This window comes from Eretmochelys imbricata, chromosome 20 (assembly GCF_965152235.1).
Source record: "Eretmochelys imbricata isolate rEreImb1 chromosome 20, rEreImb1.hap1, whole genome shotgun sequence".
Taxonomy (NCBI): domain Eukaryota; kingdom Metazoa; phylum Chordata; order Testudines; family Cheloniidae; genus Eretmochelys; species Eretmochelys imbricata.
The window spans coordinates 2,676,645-2,689,433 of NC_135591.1; the positions used below are offsets into that span (position 1 = coordinate 2,676,645).

Consider the following 12,789-nt stretch of genomic DNA (forward strand, 5'->3'; position numbering starts at 1 on the left):
ACTTCCAGCCCCTCTGGCTCCGCCCGCTCAACCACTCCTCGGGCTAAGCGTTTCCCTCGCCTGGCAGGCGCGACTACCAATGAGAGGGCACGCTCACGGGCGAGAGCCAATCAGAGAGAGGCGGAGGCGGGAATAACAGGTTGGAGCGGCCTGCGCAAGCTTGGTAGAGAGAACAGGACGGGCGGGCGGAGGGGACAGAGCGAGCCGAGCCCCTGGATTAACGGCTGCGAGTCCGATAAGACTTAAAGGGCCAGCAGCACCCTCATCCCCAGAGCTCTCCCCAGCTCTCCCATGCCCCAGTAACTTTCCATTTCTATATTTTTTCCAGGATAGTGGCATTTAACTATATATAACCCCCCCCAAACAAAAACGTCCCTGGAAGGCGAGATGGGGGAGCCCCAGGGAGCATGAAACCCACAGCAAGTCCAGAAGGCAGCATCTCATGGGGCCGTCCTTACTGCCAAAATCCGAGCTGGGAGCCCCCTGTGACATGAGTTTGGTGGGTCTCAGTCATGTCTCCCTAACAATTACCCACCATTGAATTAACACCCATCAGCCCTCCACCCTTCTTCCCAGCAAAGTGGTCAGGGGATGAATGGGCCATGAATGCCAAACTTGCCCTCTAGAGGTTGCCTCTCTAGGGCAGCCTTGAGGCACAGCGTGGGGCAAATTTCTCACCTGGTCCCTGGGACGTAAATCGCCCATATCTGGTCCTGTGAAGGATCTCAGTCTAATCTATCTATCTACCCATCCATCCCCATGCACACCCAGCTATCTATCTATCTATCTCCAGACACACCCATCAATCTATCTATCTAATCATGTCCCCTATCAACCGAGCAGCTCGTCACATCCACCCAAAGACACCTTTACCAGGCAGAGAGATGGGCTATTAAAATGAGCAGCCTCTCACTAGCCTCTCACGGCCGCTCTAGGTCGCGACCCTTCTTGAGCCAAATTCTCATCCTCATTGACACTGCTGTAAGCCCAGAGTGGCGCCTTCAAAATCACCAGCAGAGCTGAGCTCATGCGCTGGCCCCTTAGGTCTCTCAAACCCCTGAAAAAAACCAGCATCCATCCCAGCTTCCAAGGACATGTCTAGGACTTCAGAAGGAACCCAGGTTTGTTGCTCTAAGGTGGTGGTTTGCCACCTTTTCCATGCTGGGACCCCCTTCCCATCCCTTCCCTTTTAGCGATACAATGAGGCCGATTGTTGGTAACTCCTAACAGCTGTTCCCCACCCCCAGGGGTGTCATGCCCCAGAGGGAGAGGAGGGACCTCACTAGTGATGTGTACGTAGTTATTAATCAATGTATTTAGTTATTAGTCTAAATTTTGGTTATTACAAACTTGCCTTCATTTTTGGGAGACACTTATTTACAATTCCTTCCATACACACGGCGTCCGGAGAACACATCAGGGCTTCTGGTTATTTATTTACTGACACAAAATGTTCAAGCCAACTAAGGAAGTTCCTAGGAAATCTCTGCTTTCTGTCAACCGGTGGCAGGTACCGAGGGCCGGATCCTCAGAGGGCTTTAACTCCCATGGGCGTTAGCCACCCGAGTGTCAAGAAGGATGAGATCTCCTTGGTGACCCTGGAAGGCAGCTTTAGAACTTGTCTTCTGCGTTAACATTCTGTGCTGTGCTCTATTAGACTGTGTTCATTGTTCATTCCAATGATCCATAGTTTCCAGCCAGAAAGGGCCACTGACCCCCTGGATCTCACCGGCCCTAGGGCTGCCCTGAACCGAGAGTTGTACAGAATATTTGATAGGCGTCGTCAGTTGCAAACTGTAAATCTAGGTTGTAAATCCAGGAGCCTTTTGGGCCGAAGGCAAACAGCCGACAAGCGCGGCTCTGAACATACCAGCCCCTCCTCCTTCCACACCTGCCTTGTGGTTCGGTCCACACTGGAACCCGTCCGCTGGGGAGAGAGATGCAATGCCTTCCTTGCCTGACACCAATCTGTGGCTGTGCACTGGATTTTGCTGGCCTAGTTTCCCTAGCTGTGTGCGTCCCTGACACCTCGTCCGATTTCAGACCACATCCTGCCTGCCCTGCTGCCCCCTGGACCTACTCGGATGAAAAGAGCTGCTCCGAGGGACAAAGGCAAGGGTGTCCTTAGCCCTGAGGCCCTGGTCCTCAAAGGCGTATAGGAGTTAGGTGCCTAAATACCTTGAGGACCTTCCTGCCGGCTGGGTTTCCCGTGTCTCTAGGCTGCTGGATCTCCTGGCCCACAGAGAAACCAGGGAATCCCCCCACCTGACAGACCAGGGAGGCAGGAAACTCCAGGATGACTCTATGGGACAGGCTCTGGCTGGAGCTGCCCCCAGAGACGTGTCACTCACCCGTCTATTGGATCAAAGCAACAGGTTCAGTGAGTTGGTGTCTGGGTGCTGTGGCGGATCTGAGCGAAGGGCCCAGCTGGCCTGGTAACCCGTGTCCGAGAGCGAGGTGCAAGACACCCAGCAGGAGAGGGTTCTGGGACACTGGCCTCCAGGGGAAGGTTCCTCCTTACCCCTGCCCCGCCCTAGAGTAAAGGCCAGGTCCTGCCCTGGAGCTGGAGGCTTTATAGCACAGCCAGAGCACTGGTTAATGGCTTTAATCCCTCCCATGGTTATTCTAGATATTCTTGTCTCCATCACCGGTCTCCATAAGTCCCACTCCAGCCATCGCCCACTTTCCCTCTCTCTACTCCTCTCCCTCTCTTCAGCCCCACCGATCCTGGCCACACCGAAAGCAGAAGCAGGTGCCAGAAAACTCACTGTGGACCCCAAGCGCCGCCAGCGAAAGCAGGCAGTCTAGGGTGGGGGGACGGCACAGCCCCAGGGGCTCCAGGCTGGGGGGTGGGCAGTGGTGGTGTCACGCAGGGGCCAGGTCAGAGCCCCACCCCACAGGCTGGTCGGGTGCTGGTCGCAAAGAGCCAGTTTCTCTCTCTCACCCCATACACCTCTAATCTGTATCTCCCTATAGGCCCATCTAGCTCTCCAGCCCACTCCGCCCAGCCCCGGCACCAATGTGCCGGGCCATGCTGGCGTTCCAGCCTTGCCCCGGGCCGATGGCGCGAGGTCGAGGTTACGCACTTCCCTAGCCTCATAGCGTTCCCCCTGCTTTCCCCCTCCATGCCTGCCGAGATCAGCGAGCCCATTGATAAAAACCCAGAGAGGGAAGTCATTCTACTATAACATCCCATTTCCCCTTTTGCACCACGGCCCTGCGGCTGCTCTGGGTGGGGGGCCGGGCAGGCCCCAGAATACAGGGAGCCCCGAGGGGTTCAAGGCCTGGCCCCGCCCCCCCCCAATTCTGTCCCCCAAGGCCAGGATGGCGGGCCGTTTAGGCCAGACCCATTTCACGACTGCTGCCCCACTGCCCAGAGTGGGGTTTGTTCGCCAAGGGGCACCGGGAGGGCAAAGCCTGGGAGAGTCCCTGGGAAGAGAAAACTCCCCCTTGGCCCATCCCCCGGGTCTCGTTCCAGCTGGCACCTCGTCCCTGCGGGGCTCGGGAAGGGCTGTGTTGCAATCCGTGGATTTCACAGCTGCGTGCAGTACGCTCCTGTGCAATGCGGGATTGCTGCGCCCGGCGGGTGGGGAGGGGCTGGGTTTCGCTGTGTGCCACTTGGAAATCCCATGAGATCCGTCAGCTGCGCCCTCCCCTCTTCCTCCCCCCTGCACCCCGCACCTGAGCGGCGCTCGCTGGCTCCTGGGGCCCTGCCAGCTGGCAAGGACGGTCAGGAAACATCGCAAGGCCGGTGCTGCTCAGCACAGCAGCCCCCTACCCGCAGCGCTAACGAGTCCTTGCTCCCTGCCCCTGCTCCCGGTCCTCCCCAGAGCTTGGGGCGGCCAGCGCGTAGCCGGGTGCCGTTGGGGGCCAAGGGCCGGTGCTGGCAAGGGGGCGGGGCTGTGGCGGTTTGGAGTGGGGGGGGGGCAGGGGTCTCCCCCCCCCCCGGCCGCGCGCAGGGGCTGGACACTCCTGGCAGGGCGGCTGGGTTTCTAGGAAGGCGGGTGTTTTTCCTCCCACTCTTTCCCTCGAGGCTCTCCCTGGCTGCGGCAGCCTCAGGGGTTCCAGCACCAAGGGGGAAGCCCCTGGTGGTGCCAGCTGTGGCCACTTGCCCTGCAGTGACACGGGGCCGCCAAAGCACCAAAGCCACCGCTTGGCAAGGCAGGGGCCTCCCCGGGAGAATTCCTTTCTGGCCGGGCGCCAGCCTGGCAGGGAGGGCGGGGGCGAGGTACGCTGGGCCGAGCCCCCCCGGGTCCCCCCGATTGTGGGGTGGCCGGCACACGGCAGCGGGCGGCTGAGGGCAAGGCGTGTGCTGACGGGCGAGGGCGTGAGGCTGGGCAGGGTGCAGCCGCACGGACATGTCTGCCACTGGGCACGGGGGGGGGGGCATGGGAGGGAGGGGGCAGCATGTGGGGCAGCCGAGCCCTCTGCACCCAGCCCGGCCGGACAACAGGCTCCCGCCTGGCACTGCTGTGGGCCCACCGCGCTCCCCTCCCCTCCCTGTGTCCCCCATGCTCCCCCCTCTGCCCCCGCATGCTCCCCCTCCGCTCCCTGTGCCCTCTCAAGCCCCCCCTGACCCCTCAGGCCCCGTGAGCCCCCTTTTGCCTCCAGCCCCCCATGTACCCCCTCCCCTCCCTGTGCTCCCCCTCTAACCCCTCAGCCCCCCCATGCACACCCCCCGTGCTCCCCGTCTAACCCCTCAGCCCCCCTATGTGCCCCCTCCCCTTCCTGTGCCCCTGTACGCCCCCCTCACCCCTCTGCCCCCCATGCTCCCCATCCCCTCCCTGACCCACTCATGCCGCCTTGCCCCCTCCCCTCCCTGTGCTCCCCCCTCTAACCCCTCAGCCCCTCCATGTGCCCCCTCCCCGCCCTGTGCCCCTGTACACCCCCCTCACCCCTCTGCCCCCCATGCTCCCCATCCCCTCCCTGACCCACTCATGCCGCCTTGCCCCCTCCCCTCCCTGTGCTCCCCCCTCTAACCCCTCAGCCCCTCCATGTGCCCCCTCCCCGCCCTGTGCCCCTGTACACCCCCCTCACCCCTCTGCCCCCCATGCTCCCCATCCCCTCCCTGACCCACTCATGCCGCCTTGCCCCTCCACCCCCCGTGATCCTCCTCTCACCCCCAGCCCCCCCATGAGCCTCCTCCCTGTGCTCCCTCTTCTCCCCCCACCCCGCACTGCCTTGGTGTTTGCCCTGTGCTTCCCCCCCACCCACAGATTTCCCCCTCCCCCTCCCTCCCAAGGCCCCCCAAGGACCCGGAGTCAGTGCCTGGCCCCGGCCGTGCCCAGGTGCCCGAAGGCCGGTCCCTGGCGCCTCACCTGCCCATGGTTCCAGGGGAACCTGTCCCCCCCACCCCATCCTGGCAGCTGCCACGGGAGGAAGTGTCTCCTTCCCATTCTGCCCTCGCCCGCCCCTGACGGGCGCCGGCCCCGCTGTGTTTTCCTCGCCAGGCGGGCGCCCAGGATTCCTGGATTGTGACAGGCCTGGAATGCCCGGCTCACTGGGGGGGTGTCTCCAGCTCCCCCCCCCGCCATGCTAAGCAGGCATCCCCCCCATAGACTGAGTGCTCTGCTCCCCCCACCAGCCCCACTTGCCTCTGCGGCGGGGGAAAGCCCTAACCCCAACATCCCCGCATTGTACGGCTAGGTCGGGCCCCCCCCCCACAGGCATCAGCTGGGGTCCCAGGGCAGCGTGAAAGCAGAGCAGCCTGTGGGGGGTCCCGGGGGCTCGGGGGGGTGTCTCTGAGATGGTATCGTCCTGAGCCCCCCACCCCATCCAGTGCCAGCCACCAGCCATGTGGCTCTCAGATCCCTCTCACCAGGGGAGGTGTCATCCCCCCGCCGCCCCAGGACGCCCTGCCCCCAGGGCCCTGCCACTTTGCTGCCCCCCCAGTAAATCCATCCCTTCGCCCCTGCCCCTGGGCCCCCCGCACCCCCTCTGGGTCCTGTCCCTTTTCCCCTGTCCCCACGGACTCCATACCTTCACCTCCCACCCCTTCTGGGCCCCATCCCTTTGCCCACCCCGACCCAGACCCTATCCCTTCAGCACCCGCCATCTCCCCAGGCCCCGTCCCTTCACCCCCCCCACCCCCTCTGGGTCCCGTCCCTTCGCCCCCTGGCCACCTGCTCAAGGGCGCCCCCCCCCCCTCGGCCCTGTCCCTTCGACCCCTGGACCCACCGCCCGGGCCCCATCCCTTCGCCCCTCTACCCCCTCTGGGCCCCATCCCTTTGCCCCGCCCGGCCCAGACCCCATCCTTTCAGCACGCACCATCCCCTCAGGCCCCATCCCTTTGCCCCCCACCCTTCCCTGGGCCCCATCTCTTTGCATCCCCCCCCAAGGCAATGCCCTTTGCCCCCTGCCCTCAATGGTTTTTTCTCATTCCTCCTTGGTTTGAAATTAAACTGAGCGCAGCTCCCCGCTGGTGGGATGAGCCCCCCCCCCGCCAACTCCCTTCCCCATGGGAGAGCCCCCTCCACTCCTGGCCCGCCCCACGCTGGGCAGTGAGCATTGCAAAGGGGGTTACTGTGGGTTGACGTTTGATGCCTTGGGGAGACATTCACGCAATCAGCCCAGTGCCCTGCCCGCCTGATCGCTGGGGTTCTCAACCACATCCCTCCCAAATAACAGGGCGCCCTGCCCAATACTTGTCTGTGCCAGGGAAACTGAGGCCTGACAAGCTCAGCCAGGGTGGGCGCACAACTGGGTGAGTTGAGAGGGAGCAGGAGGGTCCAGTGGTCAGTACAGGAACCCAGGAATCAGGACTCCTGGGTTCTTTCCCCAGCTCTGGGAGAGAAGTGGGGTCTGGTGAGTTAGAGTCGGGGGCCTGGGAGCCAGGACTCCTGGGTTCTTTCCCCAGCTCTGGGAGGGGCTGGGGGTCTGGTGGTTAGAGTCGGGAAGCTGGGAGCCAGGACTCCTGGGTTCTGGCCCCAGCTCTGGGAGGTGTGGGGGGTCTGGTGGATTAGAATTGGGGGGCTGGGAGCCAGGACTCTGGGAGGGCAGTGGGGTCTAGTACTTAGAGCAGGGCGCTCGGGCCAGGACTCCGGGGGTCTGGCGCCCGTTGCTGACTCTGGGATGACATACGCAGCGGTAAGAAAATACCTGGGAGTTTGTTGGGTTTGGGTTTGGGGAGGGGGGCGCGAAGGGGGATTTGGGAGCTGCCCGGTGTTGCCCCCCTCCCCGCCCCAGATCAGGTGTCGCTCTCGGTGGAGAGCCACAGGGAGCCGAGGAGCTGGCGTGATCCCTGGGTCCCGCTCCCCCCCACCCACCCCCCAGTATCGCTTCTGCTTTCGCGGGGAGGCAGCGATTTCGCAGTAACCGGCCCAGGCGGTGATGACATCGTGCTCAGCCACTGACACCATCCCTCGGGGGTGCTACCTGCCGCCCCAGGGGAAACCCCACCTGCCCGTTGAGTCACCTGCAGAGCCATAAATAGCCGGGGCCCAGCCCAGCGCCCCACACACCAACCCAGGGCAACCCGGCAACATGCAGAGCCTCAGGAGCCACTGGCCCGGCGCCCTCCTCTGCTTCTTGGGGCTGCTGGCTGCGTCCCGGGGGAGGGTCCTGCCGGGGGCACCCGGCCCCGACTGGCAGCTCTGCAGGGATTTCTCCAGCCGGGTCAACAAGCTGGCCTGGGACATAGAGGGCCACATGAGCTTGGTGAGCGGGGCCGGGCAGGGACTGACGGGGGGTCTACGGGGGGCCAGAGAGGGGGGCAGGGGAGCCCCTGCCGGCTGGAGGCAGATGTGTGGTGGGGGGGCTCCAGGGTCCCAGCCAGCAGACGGCCCTGCCCTGCTCATGGGGCTTGAGAGGATAAAGCCTGGGAAGTGCTGAGGCCACGGGGATGGGCTTGACCCCTGCAGGGCAGGCAGAGCCGAGCCAGCTGGGGGCACCTGCCTGGCTGCTGCCTGGGCAGCCCCCAGGAGGGGGTGTGGACAGGCTGGGGGGTGGGGGGGTGGGACATGTCCAGTGACGGATGGACAGACGGGGTGTATGTGGACAGGCTGCGGGCGGGACGTGTCCAGTGACGGACGGACAGACGGGGTGTATGTGGACAGGCTGCGGGCGGGACATGTCCAGTGATGGCAGACAGACGGGGTGTATGTGGACAGGCAGGGGGCAGGGGAGTGGGACATATCCAGTGATGGACAGACAGACGGGGTGTATGTGGACAGGCAGGGGGGCGGGGGAACGGGACATGTCCAGTGACGGACGGACAGACGGCGTGTATGTGGACAGGCAGGGGGCGGGGGAACGGGACATGTCCAGTGACGGACGGACAGACGGGGTGTATGTGGACAGGCAGGGGGCAGGGGAGTGGGACATGTCCAGTGACGGACGGACAGACGGGGTGTATGTGGACAGGCTGCGGGCGGGACGTGTCCAGTGATGGACGGACAGACAGGGTGTATGTGGACAGGCTGGGGGGGGGCATGTCCAGTGATGGACAGACAGACAGGGTGTATGTGGACAGGCTGTGGGCAGGACATGTCCAGTGACGGACGGACAGACGGGGTGTATGTGGACAGGCGGGGCGGGGGAACGGGACATGTCCAGTGACGGACGGACAGACAGGGTGTATGTGGACAGGCTGCGGGCGGGACATGTCCAGTGACGGACGGACAGACGGGGTGTATGTGGACAGGCGGGGCGGGGGAACGGGACATGTCCAGTGACGGACGGACAGACAGGATGTATGTGGACAGGCTGTGGGCAGGACATGTCCAGTGACGGACGGACAGACAGGGTGTATGTGGACAGGCTGCGGGCGGGACATGTCCAGTGACGGACGGACAGACAGGGTGTATGTGGACAGGCTGCGGGCGGGACATGTCCAGTGACGGACGGACAGACGGGGCGTATGTGGACAGGCGGGGCGGGGGAACGGGACATGTCCAGTGACGGACGGACAGACGGGGCGTATGTGGACAGGCAGGGGGCGGGGGAACGGGACATGTCCAGCGACGGACGGACAGACGGGGCGTATGTGGACAGGCAGGGGGCGGGGGAACGGGACATGTCCAGCGACGGACGGACAGACGGGGCGTATGTGGACAGGCAGGGGGCGGGGGAACGGGACATGTCCAGTGACGGACGGACAGACGGGGTGTATGTGGACAGGCAGGGGGCGGGGGAACGGGACATGTCCAGTGACGGACGGACAGACAGGGTGTATGTGGACAGGCTGCGGGCGGGACGTGTCCAGTGATGGACGGACAGACGGGGTGTATGTGGAAAGGCGGGGGGGGGGCCCATGTCCAGTGACGGACGGACAGACAGGATGTATGTGGACAGGCTGTGGGCAGGACATGTCCAGTGACGGACGGACAGACAGGGTGTATGTGGACAGGCTTCGGGCGGGACATGTCCAGTGACGGACGGACAGACGGGGTGTATGTGGACAGGCAGGGGGCGGGGGAACGGGACATGTCCAGTGACGGACGGACAGACAGGATGTATGTGGACAGGCTGTGGGCAGAACATGTCCAGTGACGGACGGACAGACGGGGTGTATGTGGACAGGCGGGGCGGGGGAACGGGACATGTCCAGTGACGGACGGACAGACAGGGTGTATGTGGACAGGCTGCGGGCGGGACATGTCCAGTGACGGACGGACAGACGGGGTGTATGTGGACAGGCAGGGGGCAGGGAAGTGGGACATGTCCAGTGACGGACGGACAGACGGGGTGTATGTGGACAGGCTGCGGGCGAGACGTGTCCAGTGATGGACAGACAGAGGGGTGTATGGGGACAGGCCGGGGGGTGGGGGGCATGTCCAGTGACGGATGGACAGATGGGGCGTATGTGGACAGGCAGGGGGCGGGGGAACGGGACATGTCCAGTGACGGACGGACAGACAGGGTGTATGTGGACAGGCTGCGGGCGGGATATGCCCAATGACGGACGGACAGACGGGGCGTATGTGGACAGGCCGGGGGTGGGGGGGCATGTCCAGTGACGGACGGACAGACGGGGCGTATGTGGACAGGCGGGGCGGGGGAACGGGACATGTCCAGTGACGGACGGACAGACGGGGTGTATGTGGACAGGCTGCGGGCGGGACATGTCCAGTGACGGACGGACAGACGGGGTGTATGTGGACAGGCGGGGCGGGGGAACGGGACATGTCCAGTGACGGACGGACAGACGGGGTGTATGTGGACAGGCGGGGCGGGGGAACGGGACATGTCCAGTGACGGACGGACAGACGGGGTGTATGTGGACAGGTTGCAGGCGGGACATGTCCAGTGACGGACGGACAGACGGGGCGTATGTGGACAGACAGGGGGCGGGGGAACGGGACATGTCCAGTGACGGACAGACAGACGGGGTGTATGTGGACAGGCAGGGGGCGGGACATGTCCAGTGACGGACAGACAGACGGGGCGTATGTGGACAGGCGGGGTGGGGGAACGGGACATGTCCAGTGACGGACGGACAGACGGGGCGTATGTGGACAGGCAGGGGGTGGGGGAACGGGACATGTCCAGTGACGGACGGACAGACGGGGTGTATGTGGACAGGTTGCAGGCGGGACATGTCCAGTGACGGACGGACAGACGGGGCGTATGTGGACAGGCAGGGGGCGGGGGAACGGGACATGTCCAGTGACGGACAGACAGACGGGGTGTATGTGGACAGGCCGGGGGTGGGGGGCATGTCCAGTGATGGACAGACAGACGGGGTGTATGTGGACAGGCTGCGGGCGGGACATGTCCAGTGACGGACGGACAGACGGGGTGTATGTGGACAGGCAGGGGGCGGGGGAACGGGACATGTCCAGTGACGGACAGACAGACGGGGTGTATGTGGACAGGCAGGGGGCGGGACATGTCCAGTGACGGACGGACAGACGGGGTGTATGTGGACAGGCTGCGGGCGGGACGTGCCCAATGACAGAGGGACAGACAGCTGCAGGGCCCCGTTTCCTTTAGGGCAGGGGTATTTGGGGGTTGGTGCCCCATTAGGCCCTTTGGGGCGAGTCAGGGCTCCCCGCCAGCCCCTCACCTGGCCGCTCAGGGACGTCCCTGAGGGCGATTCCTCCCCCCTTCCAGGAAGCAGCTCCAAAAATTCACAACGTGTCTAAAAAACCCAGCGCACGGGCCTATCCCAGTTCTGAGCTGGGCCTTTCCTGGGATCTCAGGGGCTGGGGAGCACCAGCCTGGGATAATTGGGGGACAGGGTCTGGTATTGCATCTCTCTAGGGGGTGACCCCCTGAGCCTTGGGCCCATGCGTGTGGGGGGGGGGGACGAGCAGGGGCAGGTGCACAGAGTAGGGTGCAGCAGCTGAATGGGGGGCGGGGGGACGTCTGGAGCGATGGACGGAGGTGGGGGGGCGGCCGGGGTGATGGATGGAGGGAGGGGCTGGGGGGAGTGACTGGGTCAATGGATGGAAGTGGGGGGATGTGAGGGGCCAGCTGGGGTGATGGCTCAGGCAATGGATGGACATGGGGGGCTATGGGGGCAGCTGGGGTGATGGATGGAGGGGGGGGCTGTGGACGGGGTGGGGGGCAATGGATGGAAGTGAAGGGCTGTGGGGGAGGGCAGCTGCCCCCCAGTGCCAGGCCGCGCTGACCCCCAGCTCTGCTGCTCCCAACCAGATGCACCTGGTGGAGGAGAAGCCCAGCGAGGACCTGACCCCCAAGATCCGATGCAGCGACAACTGCGATCCCGACAAGCTGGGCTCTGACCAGGTACCAACCAGATGGGCCCCGTGGGTGGGGGGGGCGGGACAGACAGGTGAGCTGGGGGCAGAGAGGGAAGGGCAGATGTGTGAGCTGGGGGGCAGGGAAGGAGAGAGATGTAGAAAATAATCATTCAGCCCCCCTCCATAATGAGGGGGACCTCGGGGGGGGGGGGGAGGGCTGCTGACCTTCCCCCATAGCTGGGCCGGGGTCTCCCCCAGCCCCAATCCCCCTGGACTCGGGAACAAGTCCCTAGCTGTGGGTGGGGAGCAGCAGGGATGTGGGGGACCCCCCCGAAACCCCCTCATGCCCCCCTCCCGCCCCCAGAGCTGCCTGCGCCGGATCCACGAGGCCCTGCGGCATTACCGCGCCCTGCTGGGCTCCGACGTCTTTGACGAGCTGAGGGGCCCAGCTGACAGCCCCATGGCCGCGCTGCAGGGTGCCCTGGCCCAGCTGACCAGCCTCGTCCAGGTGAGAGGGGCCCCATGGCCTGGGGTCCACCAGCCGCTGGGCTGGGGGTGGGGGAACTGGGGCCCACGCAGGGCAGTGGGGGTGTGGGGAATAACCCCCCAGCGGTAGCCAGGAGCCCCTGTTGGCTCCCTCCAGGCCTGGGTGCCACCAAGCACCCAGTGCCATCTCCCAAGGCCTGTGCCGGGGGGGGGGGGGTTCTACCTCCGGGGCCGGGGCCCAGCCTAACCCCGCTGTCCTTTCGCCCAGCAGAACGGCAGCTTCGCCGAGGGGTCGGCCACCCCACCGCCGCACAGCCAGCCCTGGGAACGGCCCCTGATCCAGCACCGGATCCTCCGCCAGCTCTGCTCCTTCTCGGCCGTGATGGCGCGGGTCTTTGCCCACAGCGCGGCCACCCACTAAGCTGAGGGGGAGCATTTATCCAGGAGCGACGGAGCCGACTGCACCCCAGCGGACCCCCGGCTCCTGTCCGCCCGGCCGGTGCAGCGAGCCCAGCCCCACTTCTGGACTCTTATGGTTGTTGTAACCCCCCCCCGTATTTATTGCCCGGCCAGCGGGTTATTTATGAGCAGCCGCTGTGTATTTATGCCCCCACCGGGTGGCTATTTATGTTATTTATCGGCTCCCCAGCCGCAAGTG

At 64.5% G+C, this 12,789-nt stretch overlaps 1 protein-coding gene across 1 annotated transcript; it reads left to right on the plus strand.

The window, feature by feature from the left end:
* The first annotated feature begins 7,482 nt into the window (after positions 1 to 7,482).
* IL23A (interleukin 23 subunit alpha) lies at positions 7,483 to 12,552 on the plus strand. The gene is made up of 4 exons (XM_077838882.1): positions 7,483 to 7,656; positions 11,599 to 11,691; positions 12,010 to 12,153; positions 12,403 to 12,552. Exons 1-4 carry the CDS (start codon positions 7,483 to 7,485, stop codon positions 12,550 to 12,552), a joined length of 561 nt encoding a protein of 186 aa, XP_077695008.1.
* Positions 12,553 to 12,789: the final 237 nt, after the last annotated feature.